Here is a 25506-nt window from a genome sequence, read left to right as displayed (position 1 = left end):
ATAGATATGAAAAGTCTTTATTAAAGTGTGTCCCTATTTCCATTCCATGGAGGTCATGCGCGAACGCAGACCCCACAATTTTATTATACCATCCCCATTTAAGTTAGAACATACTTATCAAAGTATTCTTATGTACATCTATATCAAAAACACTTGTAAATGTTTTTTTTTAATTTTTAAATTTTTTATTTCCATACTTTGTAGACCAGGCGCGAATGCAGACCCCAAAATTTTAATGAACCACCTTTCTGCCAGATCAAACATACCCATTCCTGTGTCTCGATACATCTTCTATCATTATATGTAATCAGTTTTTTAAAATAGTCAACCATATAGGAGTCTATTCGTGCCCAGACACACACACACACACGCAGACGTACAGCTTTATATTATATATATATATATATACACACACACACACACACACACACACACACACACACACACACACACACACAGAATGCATTATATCTTTTTAATTTTTGTTTGCATATTTTTTTAACTTATACAGAAAAAGAAATTAAAATTTAGTTGTAAGGCAGACAACTCCTATTAATATTCTTCAATTACAAATATAAGTTATCTTTTGTATCAGACCTTATTTTAACACGGTTATTTAAAAATGTGTCCACCATCTGTGCTAAGTAACTTTTTAAAATGAATTGTAGCAGAGTATGTTATTGCATTGTCAATAACATGGAACGACTAGTAGAAATGAAAATTGGCTATTGAGTAGCAAAATTCGATTTTATGTTTCTGTTTGAGATCATGGTTGATAATTTGTGTTATTTGGATTATTGTTCTCACCTTGAAAGTTATCTTCACAATATTTTGGCTGATTTAACCTCTGACCATATTCAGCTGTATCTTGTAAAACTTGGGAATCTTTCCAGAATTTCGAACAGAACCCTTTTTTTAATCCATTGAGGTAGCATGTTCTTGTTCTGTCAGCTATAACTGGATAGAAGTCATAAGTAATTTGTAATTGTATTCTTAATGTTGGCCCATACAATTCTAGTATCAGGGTTTGCACAAGTCCTTAAATTTTTACCTTTACCTTAAAAAAAAGCCTTATTCCTATTAATAGCCTGGTTGCCTGGCGTTGCCCGGGTGTTTGGATGTGTGCGTTGAGCAAAACAAAATAAAAAGTGGTAGTAGGCAGGCAGGCTTGAACCCGTAATGCGAAGGTGGAAAAGAAAGTGAAAGAAAATCTGACGTCTTACCGCTACTCCATGACGCGACCAGAAGTTTGGAACATTAAAAGTAGGCAAAGTCAATCCAATTGAACGACGGCTTGCAAAAATGGTTTGCAAAATATCGACCCCTCCTTGTAGAAAATTGACCGGTTATGGGTGAAGGAATTAATGTTTATGGCAAATTTTTTGTCTAAGATGTCGGACTTCAAAATGATACCAAATTTGTGAAAATCCGTTGCCACTGTCGAAAGTTTTAGCTAGACATACAAACCTACATATATGCATACCTACATACATACATTTGAACAGACAGGTGAGATTTATATAATAGATTACCTTGAAAAGACCTTGAAATTCTTATTCTTTATGTCCAATAAAAATTTGCGTCAAAATATTAAAAAATAAAACGTAAATAAATACTATTAAACTATTTTTTAAGCATTAATAAAAATACCATTAAAATATATTTTTAAATAGTGAAAATATAATCGAAATACATTGTTCTGAAATTACATTGTATTATTGAGAATACAAGGGTTACATCCCTTTTTCATGAAACTATCTTATGTTTTCCATAGTACAATAACAATTCAAAACTTAAAAGTAAAACGAACACAGGGTAGACAAATCTACAAGGGGAAATAACTTGGTTGGCCAAATTTAAGTGGGTCAGGGAATGTAACCATGATTGTCAACAGACATATTGTTTTATATGAAAATGATTTTTCCTGTTGTAAATTTTTTTTTTTTTTTCATTGTTTACATAACAAATTTTGTTGTGAAAACATGAATTTTGTCTGGAGATGGCTTTGAAAAGCCTTGAAAATGTCTATGAACCCTTAGTATGCATTTTTGAAGCTTTAAATCTATTTTTTTTTTTATATGAATTCTTACTACATCCAAGTAATAAGATACTTACCTAAAGTACTAGGTAAAATTCAGTTTTAACAAATTCTATTCTACAAATCTGGCCCCTATAAAAGTAGCTCTTTATGCCTCAGTAGACAATATGTCTTGTCAGGGGGAAACAAAAATAATTAAAAAAAAAAGAAAAAAATACCACAGATTCAACTCCTCACTTTTGATGCATCCTATAAATCTGGCCTACATCACAGTAACCCCCTATGTCTCAATGGCAGTATTCCTTATTTGGGGGTTAAACAAAATTAAAAAAGGTAAAATAAGAGAAAGGAGGTTGATATACCATGATATAGACAAAACAAAAGGAATCCTTGATACGCTGTCGCCATAAAATTGCTTTAAAATAATTGGAGCAACGGCATGTCTGTTCACATTATATCGAAAATTATGTGGGTTAGTACAGTCAGGGAAGCAGGAAACAAGGCGGAAATTCCAGAGTCTAGCAATCTGAGGAAAGAACCTATAAGAGTAGAAGGCTTTCTGTCATCTGGGGACCTCAACAGTGAGGGGGTGGGGTTTTGCTGCTTGTCGGGTTAGTCAGGATTTTTTACATTGAGGAGGTACAAGTGCTATGAATTCATCAGAGCACATTCCATTAAAGCACTTGTGAAACAAGCACAAGGTTGCAACACTGCAGTGATGCGACAGAGGTTGCAGCTTGGTCAGACTTATTAGATTTGAGACTTTTTGGATCTTGTCTAAAAGCAAGAAAGAAAGGGTAGATGCACCAGCCCAGATATGCTCTCTGGTGTGAATAATTTTCTAGCACAGTAGAGGGAGCCCACTTTTTTGCAGCTTCTACATGTCTTCATGTTGAGGTCGATGAAAACCTCATTTCTTATCGGACAAAATTGGAATGAAACAGCACTGTGGAACCAAACGAACCAGTTCACACTTTTGGTTTTAATATTTAGATTTCACAATATTTTCTAGGGTTTTTTCAATACAAACATCCCTTTTTTCCTCTTTCCTTTTTTTTTTTCTTTCCTGTTTTTCTTCTTTTTTTTGTGAATATCTTGATGGTACCTATCTTCAAATTTCAGATCATTACGGCGTATACTTCCCCCAACCGCCACCCCCCATGCAAAGAATCCTAGGTTGGATTCAACAACAGAAACCAACAAAACAGAACAGAAAGAGCTTCCAAAGATTTTGACAGCCGCTCAACTATCTTCGTCGTCTTCCAAACCTAAAATGGTAGATCGTCCTTGGGAGGCAAATTCAAACGCGGTTGGAGAAGAATTAGGTGGACCAGCAAAGGAAATTTCGGATCCATTAAAACCGGAGAAAATGTCAAGCATTGACAATTCTGATGACGGCAAGAAGAGAGTGAAATCGGTCCGGAAACGGAAATTGGATGTGACGGAGGATTCCGCTGATAGAGATGACAAAAAGCAGGTAAGTTTTTGTTTATCTTTTTTGCATATTCAAGATGTGCCTATTCAGGTTACTATTTACTTGCCTCTCCACGAAGGCAGAGCTTGACACAAGGTCAGTTTTTAATGTAAGGAGAAAAAAATCCAACCTCCCACAAAAGGTCACTCTGGATTATATATAAAAAAAAAATTGCTAGTAATCTTTCCTGGTAACACTTCATACAAAAGCACCGTGTCCAATGAAGGGTATTTGTTCTTTGTGACTGTTCTTTTTTGAATAATAAATCTAAATTTATTTAACGGATTGCTGTTACAAAAGTAAAAGACGTTATGACACCTAGGGGTCAGAGGTGACCCCAGTAAAAAAGAAGTCAGGGAAATCACATGATTTTCTGGGAGAGGGGTGTCTTCTTCTTTTTTCCTGGTAGCACTTTATAAAAAAGCACCATGTCCAATGGAGAGTAGAGGAACAATATATCTAGGTATAACGAGACCAGCTAGTTATCTCACTTTCTCTCCTCTCATGCGTGCACAAGGAATCCGTCACTTTAAAACAACGATTTTTTCCTTTAGTTCCTTTGTGACTGTTCTTTTTTGAATAATAAATATCAGTGTCAAATGGTGATCAAGAATCTTGGTTGCCGATGTTGACACTGGGTATATATATATATATATATATATATATATATATATATATATATATATATATATATATATATATACTAGCAAAAGTACCCGTATACTAGCAAAAGTACCCGTCGTTGACTGGGTTCAAAAACAACCTACAGAAAATGGACTCTGATTTATGAAAGCATGATAGGTTATGAAAAGGAAGGGTTGTAAAGAGATAGCTTCGAATTTGGGGGTATCAAAACCAAAGCAAAATATGATGAAAGTAAAAATAAAATAGATAAACCCCATAATTTATTATACCATACCTGTTCTCACTGAAACACTTATCACAATATTCTGTGGATCTATATTAAAAAAAACCTTGTTAAACTTTGTGACACATTTCCATTCTAGGGAGGTCAGGTGCGAACGAACACCCCATAATTTTATTATACCATATTTCTTCAAACTGAAACAGAATTACCAAAGTATACTTACGCAGATAGATATGAAAAGTCTTTATTAAAGTTTGTGCCTATTTCCATTCTATGGAGGCCAGGTGCAAACGCAGGCCCCATAATTTTATTAAACCATCCCTATTTAAGTTGAAACATACTTATCAAAATATTCTTATGTACATCTATATCAAAAACACTTGTAAACGTTTTTTTTTTTGATTTTTAAATTTTTTGTTGCCATACTTTGTAGACCAGGCGCGAATGCAGACCCCACAATTTTAATGAACTACCGTTCTAACAGATCAAACATACCCATTCCTGTGTCTCGATACATCTTCTATCATTATATGTAATCAGTTTTTTTAAATAGTCAACCATATAGGAGCCTATTCGTGACCAGACATGCACACACAGACATTCAGCTTTATATTATAGATATATATATATATATGTATGTGTGTGTAATATATATATATATATATATATATATATATATATATATATATATAATATAAAGCTGAACGCGTGTGAGTCTGTGTCTGGTCATGAATAGGCTCCGATATGATTGACTATTTTAAAAAACTGATTACATATAATGATAGAAGATGTATCGAGGATCAGGAATGGGTATGTTTGAGCTGGCAGAATGGTGGTTCATAAAAATTGTGGGGTCTGCGTTCGCGCCTGGTCCACAAAGTATGGAAATAAAAAATGAAAAAAAAAAACGTTTACATGTGTTTTTGATATAGATGTACATAAGAATACTTTGATAAGTATGTTTTAACTTAAATAGGGATGGTATAATAAAATTGTGGGGTCTGCATTCGCACCTATTCTCCATGGAAATATGGCACAAACTTTAACAAAGACTTTTCGTATCTATTTGCGTAAGTATACTTTGATAATTATGATTCAGGTTGAATAAATATGGTATAATAAAATTACGGGGTGTTCGTTTGTGCTTGACCTCCATAGAATGTAAATATGTCACAAAGTTTAACAAGGTTTTTTAAAAGGGGTGAGGGGCCACAATAACACCTTAATTTTAATCTTAATTCACGTTAGCTTTTATTTATTTTTTTGATTTGAATCATATTGTGTCGAATAAATTCACGTTCTTATTAAAGTGAAAGCCCCCCAAAAAAGGCGGAACTTTAGACAGTTCTCGACACAAATTTTGCATAACTCTGTTTTTTTCCTTCTCCACTTGCACGTGGCACTCTTTTGAAAGTAGATAAATAGATAAACAAGAAAAAATAAGAACGTTACTTGTTATCGTGTCAAAAGAAGGAAAATATCCTGCTCACGGGATTATGTGTCTTTTTAAAAACATTTACATAACCTTTTTATTCATCTATCTGTTTAAGCACAGAATAACGGAAAACATTAAAATATGTTTATAAATATTCTTTACGTTGACGGAACTCTCTTAAATTGTTAACACAGAATGCTCAGGTGCCCCTCCTTCAAATCGAAAATGGGGCTCTCCATTTCAAAGTCGCTGCCATTTTGATTTTTTTAAAACCGGTTCGTGAATTAAAAAAAAAATAATTTTTTTTTTACAAACTACTTCAAAATACAAACCAATGAACTTTTCTACCATAAAAGTAACTTTTATTGACTATGGTAACATTTATTTCTTGTATATTTATATCATTATATATATAACATTTTCTCTTTGTAAGGAAACATCATTTTGTTGGTCACTCTTGACTATGAATGGAAACAAAGTTGATGTAAAACAATATATTTTCGCAAAAATTATCTTTACTTTCATCATATTTTGCTTAGGGTAAAATTTTTGAGTATCAAAACCTATCTCTTTACAACCGCCTCGTTTTCATAACCTATCATACTTTCATCAATCACAGTCCATTTTCTGTAGGCTGTTTTTGAACCCAGTCAATGACGGATACTTCTGCTAGTATATATATATATATATATATATATATATATATATATATATATATATATATATGGATTTTTATATGGATATATGGCATAATCACATTGACACACTGGTTCCTGCTAGCTCACCAAAGTTAAGCAACGTTGAATCTGGTCAATACTAAATGGGTGACCATTTGGAACTTCCAGGTGCTGTATGTGCTCTCTGTTTATCTCAACATTGTTTCCAGTCGTCCTGGACTTCTTGACACTGGTCTCAAACAGTGCCGATTCAGGAGAGGTGTAGTTGTGGATTGCACAACCCTTGTCTCACAATTACACGTGCAGCTGTCCCTGCAGGGGGTATCCTTTGTCTTTCAAGACTGAACAGAGGCATTGTATGGATTTTGTAATATATATGTTTTACAAAAATTCATTGTTTAAAAAGCACTGTTGATATTGGAATTCAAAATTCAACAGACAAGTGCTAGATTTTTTTTTTTAACAAACATTTATTTATCAATCTTCATCAACATTTGAAGACGTATCAGGCATGTTTATCAGCATGGCACGTACAAGAAAGAAAAAAAATATATCTGGACTTTCCTAAAGAAGACCCTTTTGTAGTTCGAAAATTTGAATTAAATTTTAATAAATAAATATTAACAAATAAAGAAAACAATACTTGTCTGATTTTTTAAACAGGTAAATTTTGAATATATATATATATATATATATATATATATATATATATATATATATATATATACTAGCAGGGAAACCCGATGTTGCCTAGCATTGAATGATGGTCAATGAATATTTCACACTCCTATATTTTTATTGTCTTCAAGAACCATGAAATTGCTTGGGAGGAAGCTTCACATGCCTCCATGCAGTAACTTTGTCCAAAATATGTTATTCTACATTGCACTCTAGAGAACCTACTGTTTCTTTTATAAAATTATTTTATATAAACTTCTTTCAAGTAAACAAAAAAAAAAATTAAGAAATTTACGTGTGGGGTTGGAACCTACAGACCACATCATGCCAAAAAAAAAAAAAAAAAACAACTAAAAAAAGCATGTCAATTTTCAAGTCTTATGAAACTCTTTGCAGTTTATGAAAAAAAAAAAAACAAATTAAGAAATTTATGTGCAGAGTTTGAACCTACAGACCGCATCATGACCCCCCTCCAAAAAAAAAACAAGCTATCAACTTACTCACAGTAGAATTTTCACGGCCTGTTGGTCTATCCTTGTTGCTAAGCGACAACATCGAAAAAATAGCTTTACCAATGAAAGATAAATTAAAATAATGGTTTCGATTATTGGTAATCGGGGGTATTCTGAAATAAAAGTTAACTAAGATCACCCCCAGACTTATACACTAAAGTTCTGTAAATTTTAAAGAAAATCTAGTCAGTCGTTTCGGAGTTATAAGGAACAAACTCACACATACATACACACAAACACAAAGTTGCATTTATATAATTGGATATATATATATATATATATATATATATACACACCCATCCCCCAAAAAACACATTACCACTAAGACTTACTGTGAATTAAGGATCATGTCTAGGTAAAGCAGCAACATGTCTGCTCAGCACATTACATTTAAACTTCTGCATTTTAGTACAGTTAGGGAAGCAGGAAACAGGGAAGGAATTCAGGGAATGATGCTTTAAGATATAGAATTATGTCAAGTATGAGTATTTTTCTGATATGGTAGAGAGAGCCCACCTTCTTGGCAGCAACCTTGGCAATGTCCTCAATGTATATTTGTTCCAGTTCATGTTTTCTTCCACACCACTGATAACCGAAAGTGCCTCAAGTCTACAAGGATTTCTCATTCATTGAACTAAGTGTCGTATCAGAACAGATACTACTCTTTGCTTCTCAATCTTTCTACGCCATTTTATTGTTTCTTTCAGCTTTATTTTGTTTGTTTTATTTTAATCATTAATGCCATGGCATTTAGCTATACATACCCGGTCTTGTCTAAGGGAGATAACTCTTATATTTTTCAAGTTGAATTGAGTTATTCCCCTTGCTGATTTTAATTTTTTTTTTTAAAGATAATAAATTATAAATATTTTCATATTAGTAGTTGTCTGAGCGAGACTACATAATTTATTAAATTTAGGGAACTTCCTAGGGAAGGTGGTAAAAGAGGAAATAATAAAAACGAAGAGGAAATATGACAAAGAGATGAAAAGAAGATTTCGGTTTAATAATTGATGTCTGCAAAGTGTATACAGGAATCAGAGTTCTGAGATTTTGAACAACTGATGGAGTTTCTTTTAAATTTTGTACTCATGAATCGCCACTTACCAAGGCACAAAGGCCACTCAAGGATAAGAGCTATGGAGATTGCAGACAATAGGTGCAAAGAACAGAATTTGATTTAAGAGAATGACTCAACAAATATTTGTTGCTATTACACTTGTGTTAGTCAGCAGGAAATGTTCTATAACTGCAAACTGCTTGGAAAGAAACTCTGTTCATGGAAAGTCTGTTTGATGTAAGGCACACAAAAAAAAAATTTTGTTTGTGGTGTTGCAATTTTTGGATGTGAACGTTTTACAGAAGAGAACCAGAGATTGAAGCTCAGTCGAGCACTTTTTTTTTTTTTTTTTTTTTTACATGGTGGTCACCACTTATCAAGGCCCGGAAGCCACTCGGGGATAAGGATTTATGCGTGTACAGTAATCAATGGGATAGTATCGTAGTAATCGTTAGTATTTGATAAAGTGTCTTACTTAAGGGGGCGGTTCATCATAAACTTGTTTATGCTGGACTTGAAGACATCCAAGTTGTAGTCAGGTGAGAAACATCCAAACGGAAGAGAGTTCCACAAGCATGCACTTCTAAGAAAGAAGCTTTGTTTATGGAATCTACATTTTGATTTAGGACAGATAAAGAGTGAAGAAAATTATTGACAGTGGTTTTAGCTAGACTGGTGTTTATTGTGAAAGATTGGCAAGGAGGAACCAGAGATTGGAGCTCAGACGAGCACTTGCCATGGAAGTAACGATAAAACAAAGACAGGCTCGCAACGTCTCTTCTGTGGGAGAGAGGTTGTAGGGAAGAGAAAAGGACATCCCCCACTAAGCCACAAAGTCTATTTTGTACTCTGTCAAGGCAGGATATGCTGTTTTTAGCAGCTCTTGCCCAGATGTGGCAGAAGTACTCCATCCTTGGACGTACTTGGCTTTTATATAGATAGAGAATTGCATCCGTAGTGAGATATCTTCTGGAGCGGTAGAAGAATCCCATCATTTTTCAAGCAACCTTGGCAACAGACTTGATGTACGTGTTTCATTTCAGATCAGGAGTTAAAGTCAAAGCCAAAAGCTTGTCAAAACATGGAGCCTCCCCAAGACAAGAGCCATCCATTTCAATTGATGCCAGATGGGGATCAGAGCATTGATGATGTAAAGATAGAAGCTTGGTTTTAGATGCATTAAAAGTTACCAGTCACTCTTCCCCCATTGTACCATGCGCTCAAGATCAGAGGAGAGAGATTTAGAGAGAACTTTGTCATTTACGGCCTTTGATGTGTTGCCATAGATGGTCGTGTCATCAGCATAGACGTCAATGAATGATTTAAGTATGTTTTTTGGGAGATCATTGATGTAGATCAGGAAGAGAGTTGGGTCCAGGATGGACCCCTGAGGGACTCCAGCATTAATACTCTGCGCCTCCGATTTCTGCCCATCAACCACTACTCTTATGAGCCTATCAGAGACAAATGATTTAATAATAGAGAAAACATTTCCAGTTATACCGTAGCTGGAAATCTTGTGAAGTAGGCCTTTATGCAATACCTTATCAAAGGCCTTTGATATGTCAAGAGCAATTGCCCTAGAAAGGAAGCCTTTGTCAAGAGATTCACTAATCCTATGAGATATAACCGTTAGCACATCTGCGGTAGATCTAGCAGAAGGGAAACCATATTGCATGTCACTAAGAAAGTTATTTTTGCTGAGGTGGTTGACTACTTCTCTATTTAATATGGATTCCAGCAGCTTACTCATGACACACAGGAGACTTATTGGTCTGTACTGAGACAGAGATGACTTATCACCTGAGTTCTTAAATACAGGGCATACTGATGAGGTTTTCCAGGGTGTTGGGAAGCACTTCTCCTTAAGGCAATGCCTAAACAGTTTTGTAAGTATGGGGGCAAGTTCTGGTTGAAGTTGTTTCAACACTATAATTGGTATGCCATCAGGGCCAGTTGCTTTACTGGAATCAAGGTTCTTGATTAGCTTGGCGACCTCATGCACAGATATTTGTATGTTGTCTGTTATAGGAGGAAATACGGGGAGTTAATGGTCTTCATCGCATAGGGTAGAATTAGCTGCAAAGTTCTTTGCAAATAGTTTGGCCTTGTCTGTTGCTGACGAGATGACGTCAGGTCCATTAATGATGGCTAGGATAGAATGCACGCTTCTGTTCAGGATCCTGTTCGTTATTTGCCAAAACTGGTGAAAACCAAGCCGCTGCTCAGCTACTTTGGATGAGCATATAGCTCTCTTGCATTTTTTATTACTCTTTTACAGTCGTTGCTTTAGTCTCAGTGCATCTATTATGTTGGTAGCTATGGAAAAAGTGATTTCTGTGCATGATGGTAGCAGCACTTCTGGGAAGAACCATGGCTGGCTGTTAGGTTTTTGTTGGAATATTTTGGATGGTATGAATCGGTCTATGCCTACAATTAAGGTTTGATACTATAGAGGACACTTCCTTTTTAAACATGGAATGCAGAGGTAGATCAGATATAAATGCACGGAAGGTATCCCAGTCAGCCATATTGATATACAGTACAGTGGAGGGGTACGTCTGAAGACTTATTACATTTCATTTTTATCTTAACTGATACAACTGAGTGATCGGAGGATCCCAGAGGAGATAGAACGGAACATGAACATAGTTCAGGGGAAGTAGTGAGAAAAAGGTCTAAAAGGCTTGCATACTGACGGGTAGTATCCGGCACACGGGTGGGTTTGTGAACAATCTGAGTGAGGTTATAGGCAATGGCAAAATCATGACAGAACCTCCCCTCATAATCTGTCTTATTTGAGTGGGTCAGCCATTCCACATTATGGACATTGAAGTCACCGCAAATGTGAATGTTAACCGAAGGATGAGCAAACAGGATGTGGTCAATTTTCTCAGATATACTCTTAAAGATAGTAACCCTGCTGTTGTGGGGGTGATAAAGGGCAAATATGAATGCGGTGGTGTAAGCAAGTGCAACCCAGAAGCACGTATAAGGTAAATTAGAGTCTTCTCTGGAGATATCCCTACCACATGGAAAGCCATCTTTAATGTAGGCACATATTCCATGCCCATGGTGATCTTAGGGTCAGATTCAGATGTTAAGTTAGAGTATCCTTTAATTATGAACTCATCTAGGGAAGTGGTCGGCCCTGTGCCAGTTTTGCTTAGGAAGAATATGTCTGGTTTCGTCTCCTGTAATTGGGTTTCAACCTCTGGAAGCTTGGAACGTAGACCCCTGATGTTGGAGAAGGAGACATGGTAGTAGGGGTCTCTGTTGGAGGATGGGGTTCTAGGTTTATTTGTGTTTTTTTTTTTCTGGAGATATTTCATCTTGAGGTTTTGGGATTTGTGGAACAGGTCGACAGACTTGGTTAGAGCAGGACAGAGAGGGAAAGTAAGAGAGAAAAAGACAAATTTTTTTTTTTGTAGCCCATGATAAGGTAAAGCCGTAACAATCACCCACTAGTATGGCATAGAAAGGCCCCACCAGAAACTACTGCATGGTCCAGAATCCATTTACCAAATGGCAATACAGTAGCCCCACTACTTTGCACCTGCTCATAGGACAGCCTCTTTAGTGGTTAATCCAAGGTTCGGGTCCCTGACTATCAGGTGGGTAACGTCAGCCCAGATGAAACGTTTACCTCCGGCACGCTTACTAGTGACATGGTCATGAGGATAGACATAGAAACAGAAAATTTTCGACATCCCAGGCTACTGTTCATGAAGTACTGCCGACTTGAAAATCAGCTTTTTCTTCACCCTTTGTCAGAAGAATCACTCATTGGAAATGAGGACTGAGGGACAAATAAGGAGAAGCGAGAGTTACTGGAGTTGCCGATAACACATTCACAGTGCATTATCTACTCTCCTTATAAAGTATCATTTTAAAAGACATTGAAAAATATTAAAGATTTTATACTTTTTTACAATCATAAAACTAGCAATGTTTCTTCTGTGAGAAAAGAGTTGTTAGAGAAGTTTGTGAAGTTGATTTTTTACTCTAAGCATCCATCCCACCTTCTCCCAGATGTTGTAACAGTTTTATTTCTAATTTCTCCCAACTTGCCCAAATTAGCAAGGGGAATAACTCAGTTTAAATTTAAAAAATGCAAGTTATCTCCCTTAGACGAGACCAGGTACTATAGTTATCGTATATTATTCCTATCTAATTTTTCCCAACTTAGGGCATATCTTATTCCTATCTAATTTCTTATAACTTAGGACATACCTTACTTCTATATAATTTCTCCGAACTTAGGATATATCTTATGTTTAATTTCTTTCCACTATTTTTTATTATTTATTATCTTATTTTAATGTCTTTATTTCACTTTCTTTTTTTCTAGTGCCTGAAAAACGATGCTATTCTGAGTCGTGCTCGGGCGTCACTAATGAAAGGTAAGAAGAATGAACAAGTTTTAAATAACAACTAGAATCTTTTTTAATTAATTAACCTCTGAAATTGAATTGCATTAAACTTTTAATTTATGTATGAGTTTTGATATACATATATATATATGTTTTATTTTTTTATTACCGTTTTATCTGTTTGGTTACATATGTTTCGGATGTTGGACCATGTTTACGATCCAACAGCCTCGTCAGACCTTACAGAAATGGTTGTTAGTGTAAGAAAGAACAACCATTTCTGTAAGGTCTGACGAGGCTGTTGGATCGTAAACATGGTCCAACATCCGAAGCATATGTAACCAAACAGATAAAACGGTAATAAAAAAAATAAAACGCATATTTGCTCCGCAATAGTATTGAGCACTCTGTTCAGTTTTTTACTAATTACCAGTTTCACCATATATATATATGTATAGATTGTTGCTATTTCTTCTGATGAGTTAAAGGCATAATAGATTCACTGATTGATAATAATTAAGTGATTGATTTTGTGCTACAAAACAGATACTAACAATAATTGTATAAGTCAACTGAATTAAAGGAATAAATTATAAGATGGTCAACATCATGAATTTTGGAATATAACTTTTTGTTATTTATTCTCCCTCCCCTCTCTCTCTCTCTCTCTCTCTCTCTCTATATATATATATATATATATATATATATATATATATATTTCTGTAGAAATATATTTTGTTATAATATATACCAATCCTTATTTTAGAAGCTCAATGTAATTACAGAGCAATATAGTGAATAAATGACAAAAAACTATATTCATAAAATTCATGATGTTTACCATCTTATAATTAATTCTTTTAATTCAGTTGACATTATCTGTTTCGTAGTGCAAAATCAATCACTTAATTATTGATATAAACATTGATATGATAATTAAGTGATTGATTCTGCTCTATGAAACAGATACTGTCAAGAATTATAAATGTCAACTGAATTAAAGGAATAAATTATAAGATAGTCAATATTATGAATTTTGGAATATAGTTTTTTTGTCATTTATTATATATATATTTTCTTTTCTTTTTGACTGTTTTCTTTATTTGGGTTTATGCCAACTATTTTGCTGGCCTAAAATGAACCAAACATTGATGTTAATCAATGCTTTTTTTCTTTTCCTTTTACAAAACTCAATCATGTTCTGCAAAGTCAAAAACAACAATTTTCCTCTATAAAAAAAAATTACTGTATTCAGCATTAAATAACATAAAAATGGTTTTATATCTCTAATATAAAGCTGAATTTCTGTGTGTGTGTGTCTGGTCACGAATAGGCTCCTATATGGTTGACTATTTAAAAAAAAACTGATTACATATAATGATAGAAGATGTATCAAGACACAGGAATGGGTATGTTTGATCTGGCAGCACGGTGGTTCATTAAAATTGTGGAGTCTGCGTTCGTGCCTGGTCCACAAGAGTATGGAAATAAAAATTTTAAATTTAATAAAAAAACGTTTACAAGTGTTTTTGATATAGATGCACATAAGAATACTTTGGTAAGTATGTTTTAACTTAAATAGGGATGGTATAATAAAATTGTGGGGTCTGCGTTCGCGCCTGGCCTCTATAGAATGGAAATAGGCACAAACTTTAATAAAGACTTTTCATATCTATCTGCGTAAGTATACTTTGATAATTATGTTTCAGTTTGAAGAAATATGGTATAATAAAATTATGGTGTTCGTTCGCACCTGACCTCCATAGAATGGAAATATGCCACAAAGTTTAACAAGGTTTTTTAATATAGATCCACAGAATATTGTGATAAGTGTTTCAGTGAGAACAGGTATGGTATAATAAATTATGGGGTTTATCTATTTTATTTTTACTTTCGTCATATTTTGCTTTGGTTTTGATACCCCCAAATTCGAAGCTATCTCTTTACAACCCCTCCTTTTCATTACCTATCATCTATATATATATAAAAGCGAAAATGTATGTATGTATGTATGTATGTATGTATGTATGTATGTGCGCTTTTCCTCGATGTCCACAAAAGGCTTCTTTCAGAGAAGCGCTTGCTCGGTTCACAACTTCTTAAAACTTTTTATATCATCTATAAATTGTAATATCTCAGAGTTACCCACGGAGCTCGCCTGTCTATTTAATTTTATTGACTTTCAAACGTTAGTTTTTCGACATTTCCCGCATCGGCACGCGTTACATTCGGTTTTCGGTATAAAAAAAAGCGAAACTCGACTCTAATCACAGGCCGAAAGCCAGTTGTCTCAAGAGAGCTAAGTAACTTTTGTTCAATGCCAACTTCATCATATCAGACTGTAGCTTTCATTTCGCTCCTCCTAATAAACAGGGAGCAGGTTTTTAAAAACAAACAAACCGATTTATTCACCTCATTCAAAACTGTCCTGCTGAAAATGCTAACTGCTGAATACCTATCGCCGTCACGTCAATCAAAAACGCGCACCTGTTTTTTTTTTAACACTTTACTAGTTTCCAACTGCGCGTCGTGAAGGCTTCGGTTTTTTTTCACATTTTCGGGTTTTTTTCACATACCCCGAAAAACACCCGGGCAACGCCGGGTACCCCTCGCTAGTACTTTCATAAATCAGAGTCCATTTTCTGTAGGCTGTTTTTGAACCCAGTCAACGACGGGTACTTTTGCTAGTATCTATATATAATTATTATATTTATGTATTTTGTTTTTACATTCTTTTATTCATTAAATACAATTTTATGTTTTTAGTGGCGGGCCGGGAATTTCAGAACTATTGGAAATATGTGAGCACATCTGGGAGTCAAGTGTTACAGAAACTGTTACAGACAAATCGAGAAGCCGGGTTAATTGTCGAAGTTGCTGCAAAACAAGCAGTGAAGGTAAACAACATTTTTTCATTTTTATTAGAAATGTTTTTTAAATGCTGTATTTTAGCAAGAACAATAACAAAGTGAACACAAAAAATATACATTAGCATTTTTTTTTATTCAAATGTTGTATTATAATAAATAATAAACTTTTATTGAAATAAAAAATGTTGCATCAAAAAAAGCTTTTATTGAAATAAAAAAAATGTTGCATTATAAAAATAAACTTTTATTGAAATAAAAAATGTTGCATCAAAAAAAATAAACTTTTATTTAAATAAAAAAAATGTTGCTACATAAAAATAATAAAACTTTTATTCAAATAAAATAAAATGTTTCTGAATTTTTTTGATGAGGATTCATTATTAAAAATTTATATAGGAAAGTGAGCTCCCACTCTAAAATGTTAAATTTTATTTTTTATTTTTTTCTAAATTTCTTTTAAATTATTTTTAAATGCCATTTAAACATATTAGACAAATGTTATTTATTTTTATTTTAGGGGTTAAATGATGCTGATTCACATCGTAAAAAAAATACCTTTCTTTCTTTTGGGGTGGGTGGGTACTACTTGTTATGGAGTTAGTCCCAGGAATTGCTGATGATGCGTTTTTAGATCCAAATGTTGCATCATTAAAATAACATTTTATTGAAAATACATACATATATATATATATATATATATATATATATATATATATATATATATATATATATAATTATTTTTTACTATAATAATTAAATACCTACAGACACTAGTGTTTCATCCTTTCAGGAATCTTTAGTGCAGGGTGTCATATATATATATATATATATTTTGTGTACAGAAAGTTGTTAGTTGAGACAGATCATTGGTACCGTCGGTTTCAAGCCCGATAATAAGGCCCGTTTAAGGTATCCTTATCAAGCTCTCTTCAGCCAATATTCGTCTATCTTGTAACTAATCATATATATATATATATATATATATATATATATATATATATATATAAAATGTTTCTGATTTTAAAGATGAGGAATGATTATTTGTATTATTTGGACTTTTTGGACTACTGTTCTCATCTTGAGTGCCATTTTCATGTTTCGGTCAATGTAACAATTGCAACTTACTTAGATCTTGGATGATGTAACGTAAGTATATCGTTTAAATAATTTGACTTTACTCATTATATTAAAAAAAAAAATTAAAGATTGAAATTACATTTTTCATTCAGTAATGAGCTTTGGAAGATAATTGGTGACAAAAACACAATCGCCAAAAAATAAGCATTTTATCATTTCTAGACACCACTTGGGGGAAAAAAAAATCACTCACAACATAAAGCCCTGTGTTGGTAATATTGATGAAAAACAAAAAAAAACAACTTGTGTTCATTCATTTGAACAATTAAAATATATTGAGTACTCTTAAAATTGCCTGGTGATATTGTCATCTGCTGTCCAATTTATTGAATCTTGGTCTAGTACTTTTATACCTACTTTTTAACCGTCTTGTTAATTTTCCAAAATTCTTATATTTTCAAGCTGTTGTCCTCAACGACAGAGAACATGTTACCATGGTACATCACCCAGTGTAAATCCAACATTGTGACACCATATTTCTCTGACAAGGAAAAACATCTTCTCCGACTTCTCTGCCTTTTTAAAAAACGGAAAGAAATGGTAAGTGAAAGTGACAATGTTTTGGCTTGCGATTTTTGATGCGTTCTTTCCCAATAAGTTGATCTTTATAAAGTAACAGTTCACGACTTTGGGTTAGATCATAATGTTCTCACATTACCAGGAAAAAGTTAATCTTATTGCATTTTTTGTGCTTGTTCTCATTTATCACTTAACTGAATACTAAGGCAGTTTATCAAGTCTTTGTAAGAAATGTATATTAGTTTTAATGAAAATAAATTTTTCAAAGAAAATATGGAATCATTTTATTTTTATTTCTGCTTGATAAATTCTTTTTTATTTTGAACCTTACCAACTAGGTTAGGGTGTTTTTTTGTTTTTTTTTGTAGGTTTAGAGTGAAAAGTTTTATGCATTATTTTTAACTGATTTTTTTTTTTTAAATCACTTTTCTTAATTTGTTGAGTTTTTTACACTATATTCAATTCATGATTGACAATTTGATTGGCTAAGCATTTTGGAATCTTCCGGTGGTTTACATCTGCTGGCAAAAGATGTCGGCAAAACATTAGTTTCAGTACAAGTTTTGAACTACACCAGTACCGTTTGTTGATGTTCATTTTTTTTTTTCTTTTCAAGGTGAATATTTTTACGACATTTCGAAATTGCTTGAAAGAGGCTCTAACAAAAGAGAACTGGGATTCCACAAGTTTGGGAAAATGGTCACTTTGGTAAATATTATTTGTTTTTATTTGTTATATATCTTTGGGTATTTTCATTTTTAGTCCTTAAAATAATTATTGTACAAAATATATTGCAAATTAATGCAACAGAAAAAAAAAAAAACTTCTGTTAAATCTACGATATTCATAAAATAAAGTCACTTCCTTTCCCCCTGCATTAGCAATTTCAATAACGTAATCTGAAGATACTGGTATTTACGTTTTTAGCAAATATGCACCCCTTCTCCCCTACAACAATGTCCAGTAAGTGACGTTACCAATTCATCCGTTCCTGGTGCTGGTTGGTCATTCAGTATCTAGCAGTCACTCTGTCTAATGAATCACTACTTCTCCTACATTGTGAAAAGATTGAAAAAGCAAATCATCTGACACTAGTCACCAAAGTCTGTATCACTGGGGAGCAAAGGTCATTTCAAGCCAAAAGAAGAAAGAATAATACTTAGACAACTGGTCTTTTTTCATAAAATAACAATAATTATTCGTCAAAATATTATACACTCCGATTCTTCACAAGTCTTAACTTAGACTCTTAATATTCGTGACACTCTTTGTTAAAGTCTTGATGGTTTTCGAGTTTAGTGATTTCAACACTAGGTTCGAGGGTCAGTCTCTTAACGGCATGTTATTAGCCGGGATCAAAGCTGTCTTTGAAGCTCATTTATATGGAGTATTAGTTGGGGGATGACTTCACCTCCCTCCCATTAGAATTCAATCCATAATTCTCAAATACACATTGTTGTTCTAACTTCTTGCTATGTTTACTGGTTCTAATATGTGAGGATCTGCCTTTCTGACACAGGAATGCCCAACAGATTTACGCCCTTCCTTCTCTTCTTCATCTATTTTTCATCTCTCCCTGCTACCATGACAGTAGATCGGAGCTGTAATAATAAATGTATGCAAACGTTTTAGTGTAATGTTTTAGTATATTTAGAAATTTCTACAGACAAATGGTTTTCTAGTAGGCTGAATGAAATCCATGTAATTAATCTCAATTGCCTGTTTAATGCAGTAAATGTTTGTATGGTAATAGTTTAATGAAATCCAATCTCAGTTTTTAAATATGGTATTTTGATTAATGCAGATTTTGTATTTATATTAGCCTGGATGCCTGGGTGTTTGGAGGTGTGTGTTGAGCAAAAAAAAAAAAAAAGTTGTAGTAGGCAGGAAGGCTTGAACCCATACCGCGAAGTTGGCAAAGAACGTGAAAATAAAGTCTGATGTCTTTGCTGTTGCAAATTGGTAATAGTTTAATTAAATCCAACAATTATAGTATCTAAGTTTATTGAAAAAGTGGTGCTGTAGAAATAATGTTTTTTTTTAAATAAAATTCTGGTAGTGACATGAGACAAGTGGGAGGACTTAATGGATAGAGCTTGGAAGTGTTTGATATTGTCTTTGTGGGAATATGTATTTGAGAAAGTCATCTTGTTAGGAATAAATGTAATAATTTTTAAATGAGGATGTAATGTATGCATAGTTTTATAAAACCTGCTAGTAACTGCTGAAAGTGTGAAATATTTGTTTTGGAACTAGTGGCAAAGGAAAAATCACAATTATTTTATATATATTTAAATTAGTTTTGTGCACAGAACAAAAAAAAAATGCAAAAACATGTTTGATTTTTAAATTGAGAATAATTGCAAAATTATGTATATAAATGAAAATGAAGAAAATACACTAACACTTTCTAGTGTTCTAGAAGTCTTGGGCACAGTGTCATGTAACCATTAAGCTAAACGTATTTTGCAATGTGTCGTGTACAGTTGTCTTAAGTTGTTGCATGACGTTTTCTACTCGTGTAATGGTGGTGTCAAGAACCACAGGAATAAGCGATAATGGTTGGCATGTGCCTTCTGTAGAGAAGCGCTGGCATTCGAACCTGAAACCTGTCCGATACGAAAAATAAGAAGATAAATGCAAATTTAGGCGCTATCGTGGTTTGAGGTGGCAATATAAAAAGATGTTATATTTTTGTTCTATGAAAGTGCCAGATTATCTTGTGCACATGAGGTTGGTGTCAGTTGGGAAGAGGATGAAAAGAAAATTACAACGGCAGCAAGGAGGGTTGGAGAAGAAATAGAAGGCTGATTGTTAAGAATTCCAAATCCTACCCTTTTTTAACTCTTTTTTTTTTTTTTTTGACAACAAACGTTTCATTGAACATGACTTGTATGTTGAACAAATTTATGTGGCTAAAATAGGGATTAATTCTTGGAGAAAAACTGTAGACAATCTATCAAATTTATTTATGGGCTCTCCATTTGAAGGCAGTTCAGACTCATTCACCCATGTCATTTAAACTTGAAGAGTAGCCAGTTCTCTTAATTGAGTATGAGCACCCATCCATCATGAATTTACTATGCCATTTTAATATCGACTTATTTTCTGGTGCCTCTTTTCAGAAATTTTGTACAAAATGCATGTCGAACAAGTGCCAATTATTCAATTTTTTTTTTTTTGCAAATTATACAACAGAAAACATGTTTTTCTGATTGAACATTATTACTGGATTTAAATAAGAATAAGAAAAAAAAAAAAAACACTCATTAACATTACCAAAAATTAATGAATTTAACTTTAAAATGAAATAGGATTGTGTTCTTCCAGTAGAGTTTTTATTGATCCTCCCTTTTTGTGTTTTTCCACCATTTCCAATTATTTGTGACTGTTGTTGTCGTTGTCATTATTATTATCATTATCATTACTATTATTATTATTGGAATCAACAAATGTCTCCATTTATTATAAAGCAAATTCTTTTTAAAATTTCAGTCGGATGTTTCTCGCAATGTGCAGGTTGGAAGGTGAGCTGTTTTTCTTGCTTTTTATTTATTTTTTTTATTTTTTCAAAATTTTTCTCTTTTCATATTTATTTCAAATGACATAATTTGAAATTTTAATTAAAAATAAATTAAAAAAAAATTGATAATCCCCTCTAGTGCTGGAATGTACCACACTTTTATTGATGTCATTTATTTGTTTATAGTACCTTTTAAACAAATTCAATTATCTGTATGAAAGAGCATTTTTACCTCAATGCTAGTTGGGAATAATTTTCCCTTCACTGACCAATAATTACAGATTGACGAACAATGTATATATATTTTTGAAAAATTTATTTTTCACTTACACAAGTTCTTAGTTTACTAGACGTAGAACAGTTGAGATAGCAGGGTCAGTTGGCAGGGGAGAACCAAAGGAAACATTGATAAGGATGAGTTTAAGAGAAGGAGGGATTAAGACCTGGTCAGAGATAGGCTACTTTGAGAAGTCTATTTTTAAAGCTATCCTACACTAGATAGTGTATAAAACAGAATTAAATCGGATATGACGACGACGATAATGATGATCATCATTGTCATCATTCTCAAAAAACGAAAAGGAAAACGCAATTAGAGTGAGTAAACATAAAAAGAAACTTTATGTATTTTTTATATGCTAGGAATTTATTTCTCATCATTACTGACAAGATATGAGATGCACGGCAGGTATAACTACAGATGGGTGCTCAAATAAACATGAAGACTGGTGTTATTTCGACATTTTTCCTTCTCTTAGATAGGTTAGTTTATCAAGGATTGAGTCTTGCATTTCAGCCATTGTAAAGGGAGGACGGATGAGTCTATACTATTCGCAAGACAATTTGAAAAAGTGACAGCTACTTTAACTTTCAAACTTATAGCACCTGGTGTTCTCGAATGGTCACCCATCTAAGTACTGGTTATACTCAACGTTGCTTAACCACTTAATGTAGTGATGATCATGATCATATGCTTTCAGTTACCGAGAACCAAATTGATTTCATTCTTATTTCAAAAAGAAATAGAAAGAAAGAGAAAGAGCTTTTTAAGAATAAAACATTGAAAGATGAATTATTTCTGAAAAAGATAAATAAAAACCTGATCAGAGATATGTTAATTTGGAAGTCTATTTTCTAAAAATTGTCCAATAATTATATAAAACAGATGTTAAACTGGATATTATGATGGTGGATGGAGATTCAGAAAATACTTCTTTTATTTTTAACTATCACAGGGCTTTACGTTGTGAGTAAAACAGTCACATTTGTGATTGTATTTTTTCAAAGTGATGACTAAAAGTAATAAAACGATTATCTTTTGGCGATTAATAAAAATTTTAAGGCTAATAAAAACACTCCATTTTTGGGACTATTTTACCATATTTGTCCAAAATTTTCTGTGTATGTCAATTTAGCAGTTTTGCATGGTGCTGAACTCAAATTTAAATATGATAAGGCCTTGGGGACTTTTGGGAGCTAAAAGTGTGTGTGTGGGGGCAAATGTTGAAAATGTCATTTTTTTTATGCTTCGCTCACTGTGCATAAATGTGTGTATTTTTTGTATTGGACAGGTTTACTCAGTGAAGCACGGGTGTTTTTCTATACAAGCCTTTGTCAACTTCCGTGTGAACAGTACATCACATTAGCGGTCATCACTGCTTGTACTTGGCCATTGGTTTTGTCTTATGAAAGAAATGGTAAGAAAAATTTTTATTATTATTTCATGTATTGATTTTCAGTATTTACTTCAACAGAGTAAAGATAGGTAGTAAGTTATGAAAATCCGTTTATGGCAAGTAAGCTACATACGAGCTTCCATGTTTCATTCCCATAGGGAATCATCAGGTTAATATGTAAGAAAATGAATGATGAAAATAAAAATTGAGTAAATTACAATATTTATTAATTCATCAAAAAAAAGGAATAGAAAATTCTTTTTTTTTTAATACATGCATTTTCAAAGATAAACTCTTTTTTTCAACAGAGAATAAAGATCAGTAAAAAATGTTTTACGGATAAGCATGAATTTGAAAATGTATATAAAAATATATTTTTTGTCAAAATAAAACCAACAACGCAAGCTACATCTAAACCCATATTTGAAGCAATATAATGATGAAATACCAGTTGTAGAAGAATATAAATTTCTTGGCATAACATTTGGCAAGAAACTAACTTTTATACCACATATTCAAAAGCTCCGGGCAAAATGCAATCAGGCTCTACAACTACTATGTGTGGTGGCTCACACAAAATGGGGAGCAGACTACCGAACTACCGAAAGAAAAAGACTACCAAACAAAGCATCTATCTTTAGTGCCGAAGTAACTGCCATAGATATGGCACTTGACATCATAACAGAAGACCACAACCAAAAATTTATCATCTTCTCCGACTCATTATCTGTATTAATAGCTTTAAAAGGGAAAAAAATAGAAAACCCCCTAATAATAAATATAATGATTAAAATAAACAATCTAGAAAAAAGAAAAGAAATCATATTTTGCTGGATACCAAGCCACATAGGTATAAAAGGAGGAGACAAAGCTGACCTAGCAGCAAAGTCACCCCTAAAAATGACCATAGATAAAAACCTCAAAATTCCTTATACAGGCATGAAACCAACAATAAATAAACATTTAAAAGAGAAATGGCAACAATCATGGAAACTGAATAAAGAAAACAAACTCTTCAAAATAACACCCAATCTTAAAGAACTGACTCCACATAAGACATACACATCTAACCACAATTATTTATTAAAACAAAAACAACAACCAAAGTGCCAATGTGGATACTTACTGACTATAAAACATTTATTTGAGGATTGTAAAAATATAAAAAATTATAATAGGAAAATATTTCAACAAAAGAAAATTAGAAAAAATATTCAAAGAAGTTGAAACCAAAAAGAAAATCATGGACTTCCTATAACCCCCCCCCTGCCCCCCCCCCCCCGGAATATACGACAAAATCTAAACACTTATTACAACAAATGTGAAAATATCTAAACACACACAGCATACAAATCATCAACATATAATAAAACTATACAAACCAAGTATAGCAAACATCTATCTACAAAATAACCCCCCTCTCCCCAATCACTGGAGTCGGCATTAAATAACCGAAAAGGGTTGATATGCCGTAAAACAAAATAACCAACCAATCAATCAAAATAAAAATCGAAAAGATCAAACAGAAAAATGGAGTTAAATTGATCATTGTAGTTATTTCAAATGACAGAATCTGAAATCAGTTAATAATAAAATGTGTGACCGAAAAATATCAAAAGCATTCATAGAAAATCAATATATAAATAAAGTCCTTGCCATTTGTAGTGCTTCCTTGCAAGCTAAAATTTGAAAAAAAGTAGTCCCATAGAAAAATTAAAATGATATAATCTGAAACCTAGTTCAAATAAAATGATATATATAATATAGTTCTGTGTGTGTATGTGCATATATATATATATATATATATATATATATATATATATATATACATATGAAAAGGCTTCCTTCAGTCTTGACAGACTAAGAATACCCATGGTAAGGGTGCTTGCGTGTGAAATTTTTTTTTGTGGCAACCACACTGAGTCGACATTGTTAAATACCAGTAGTAAATGGAGGTTCAGGACGACTGGAAACGATGCAGAGATAAGCAAAACGCACATACAGCGCCTCGAAGTTCCAAATGGTCACCCATCTCGTACTAGCCAGGCTCAATGTTGCTTAACTTCGGTGATCTGACGAGAGCCGGTGTGTCAACATGATTATGCCGTACGTATATATGTATATATACAAGCATGGGCGCCCGGCGTTGCCCGGGTGTTTGGATGTGTATGTTGAGCAAAAAAAAAAAGAAAAAAAAGTGGTAGTAGGAAGGCAGGCTCGAACCCGTATTGCAAAGGAGGAAAAGAACGGGGTAAAACCTAACGTTAATGCTGTTACGACCACCGCCAAACCGGAAGCGACATTTTTTAAAATTAAGGCTAGAAAATCTAAAGGAGGGGATAACTTTAAAAAATATCGGCGAAAAAAGTGAACCCCCCTCCCTCCCTGTAGAAAAGTGCCTAGTTGAAGGGGGAGATATTAATATTTTTAGCCAATTTTTCAATATTTGTCGTATGAAAGGTTGAACTTTAAAACGATACTGATCTTGGTAAAATCTGTCGCCTCTATTGAAATTTTAAGGCAGACATACAAACAGACATTTATACATACATTTATATATTGGTAACTAAAAATTTTCGACCCAAACTGATGAAAAAGCCTGCCCTATCTCTGAATACACTTTATGTAAAATTTCAAATATTTAGACCAGAAATTGTCTGAGTAAT

At 33.3% G+C, this 25506-nt stretch overlaps 1 protein-coding gene across 1 annotated transcript in view; it reads left to right on the top strand.

Annotated features, from left to right (window-relative positions):
* Positions 1-25506, top strand: part of LOC145297730 (uncharacterized) — a 202430-nt gene that overhangs the window by 157046 nt on the left and 19878 nt on the right. Inside the window, exons 14-20 of the mRNA XM_080143947.1 lie at positions 3161-3515; positions 13094-13145; positions 15882-16012; positions 17525-17662; positions 18258-18349; positions 21137-21168; positions 22736-22861. Of these exons, the coding sequence (XP_080000073.1) occupies positions 3161-3515; positions 13094-13145; positions 15882-16012; positions 17525-17662; positions 18258-18349; positions 21137-21168; positions 22736-22861 (926 nt within the window). The remainder of the gene's footprint in view (positions 1-3160; positions 3516-13093; positions 13146-15881; positions 16013-17524; positions 17663-18257; positions 18350-21136; positions 21169-22735; positions 22862-25506) is intronic.

The sequence above is a fragment of the Euprymna scolopes genome, chromosome 18 (assembly GCF_053919585.1).
Source record: "Euprymna scolopes isolate OS-2025 chromosome 18, ASM5391958v1, whole genome shotgun sequence".
Classification (NCBI taxonomy): domain Eukaryota; kingdom Metazoa; phylum Mollusca; class Cephalopoda; order Sepiida; family Sepiolidae; genus Euprymna; species Euprymna scolopes.
This window is presented reverse-complemented; position numbering and strand designations above follow the sequence as displayed.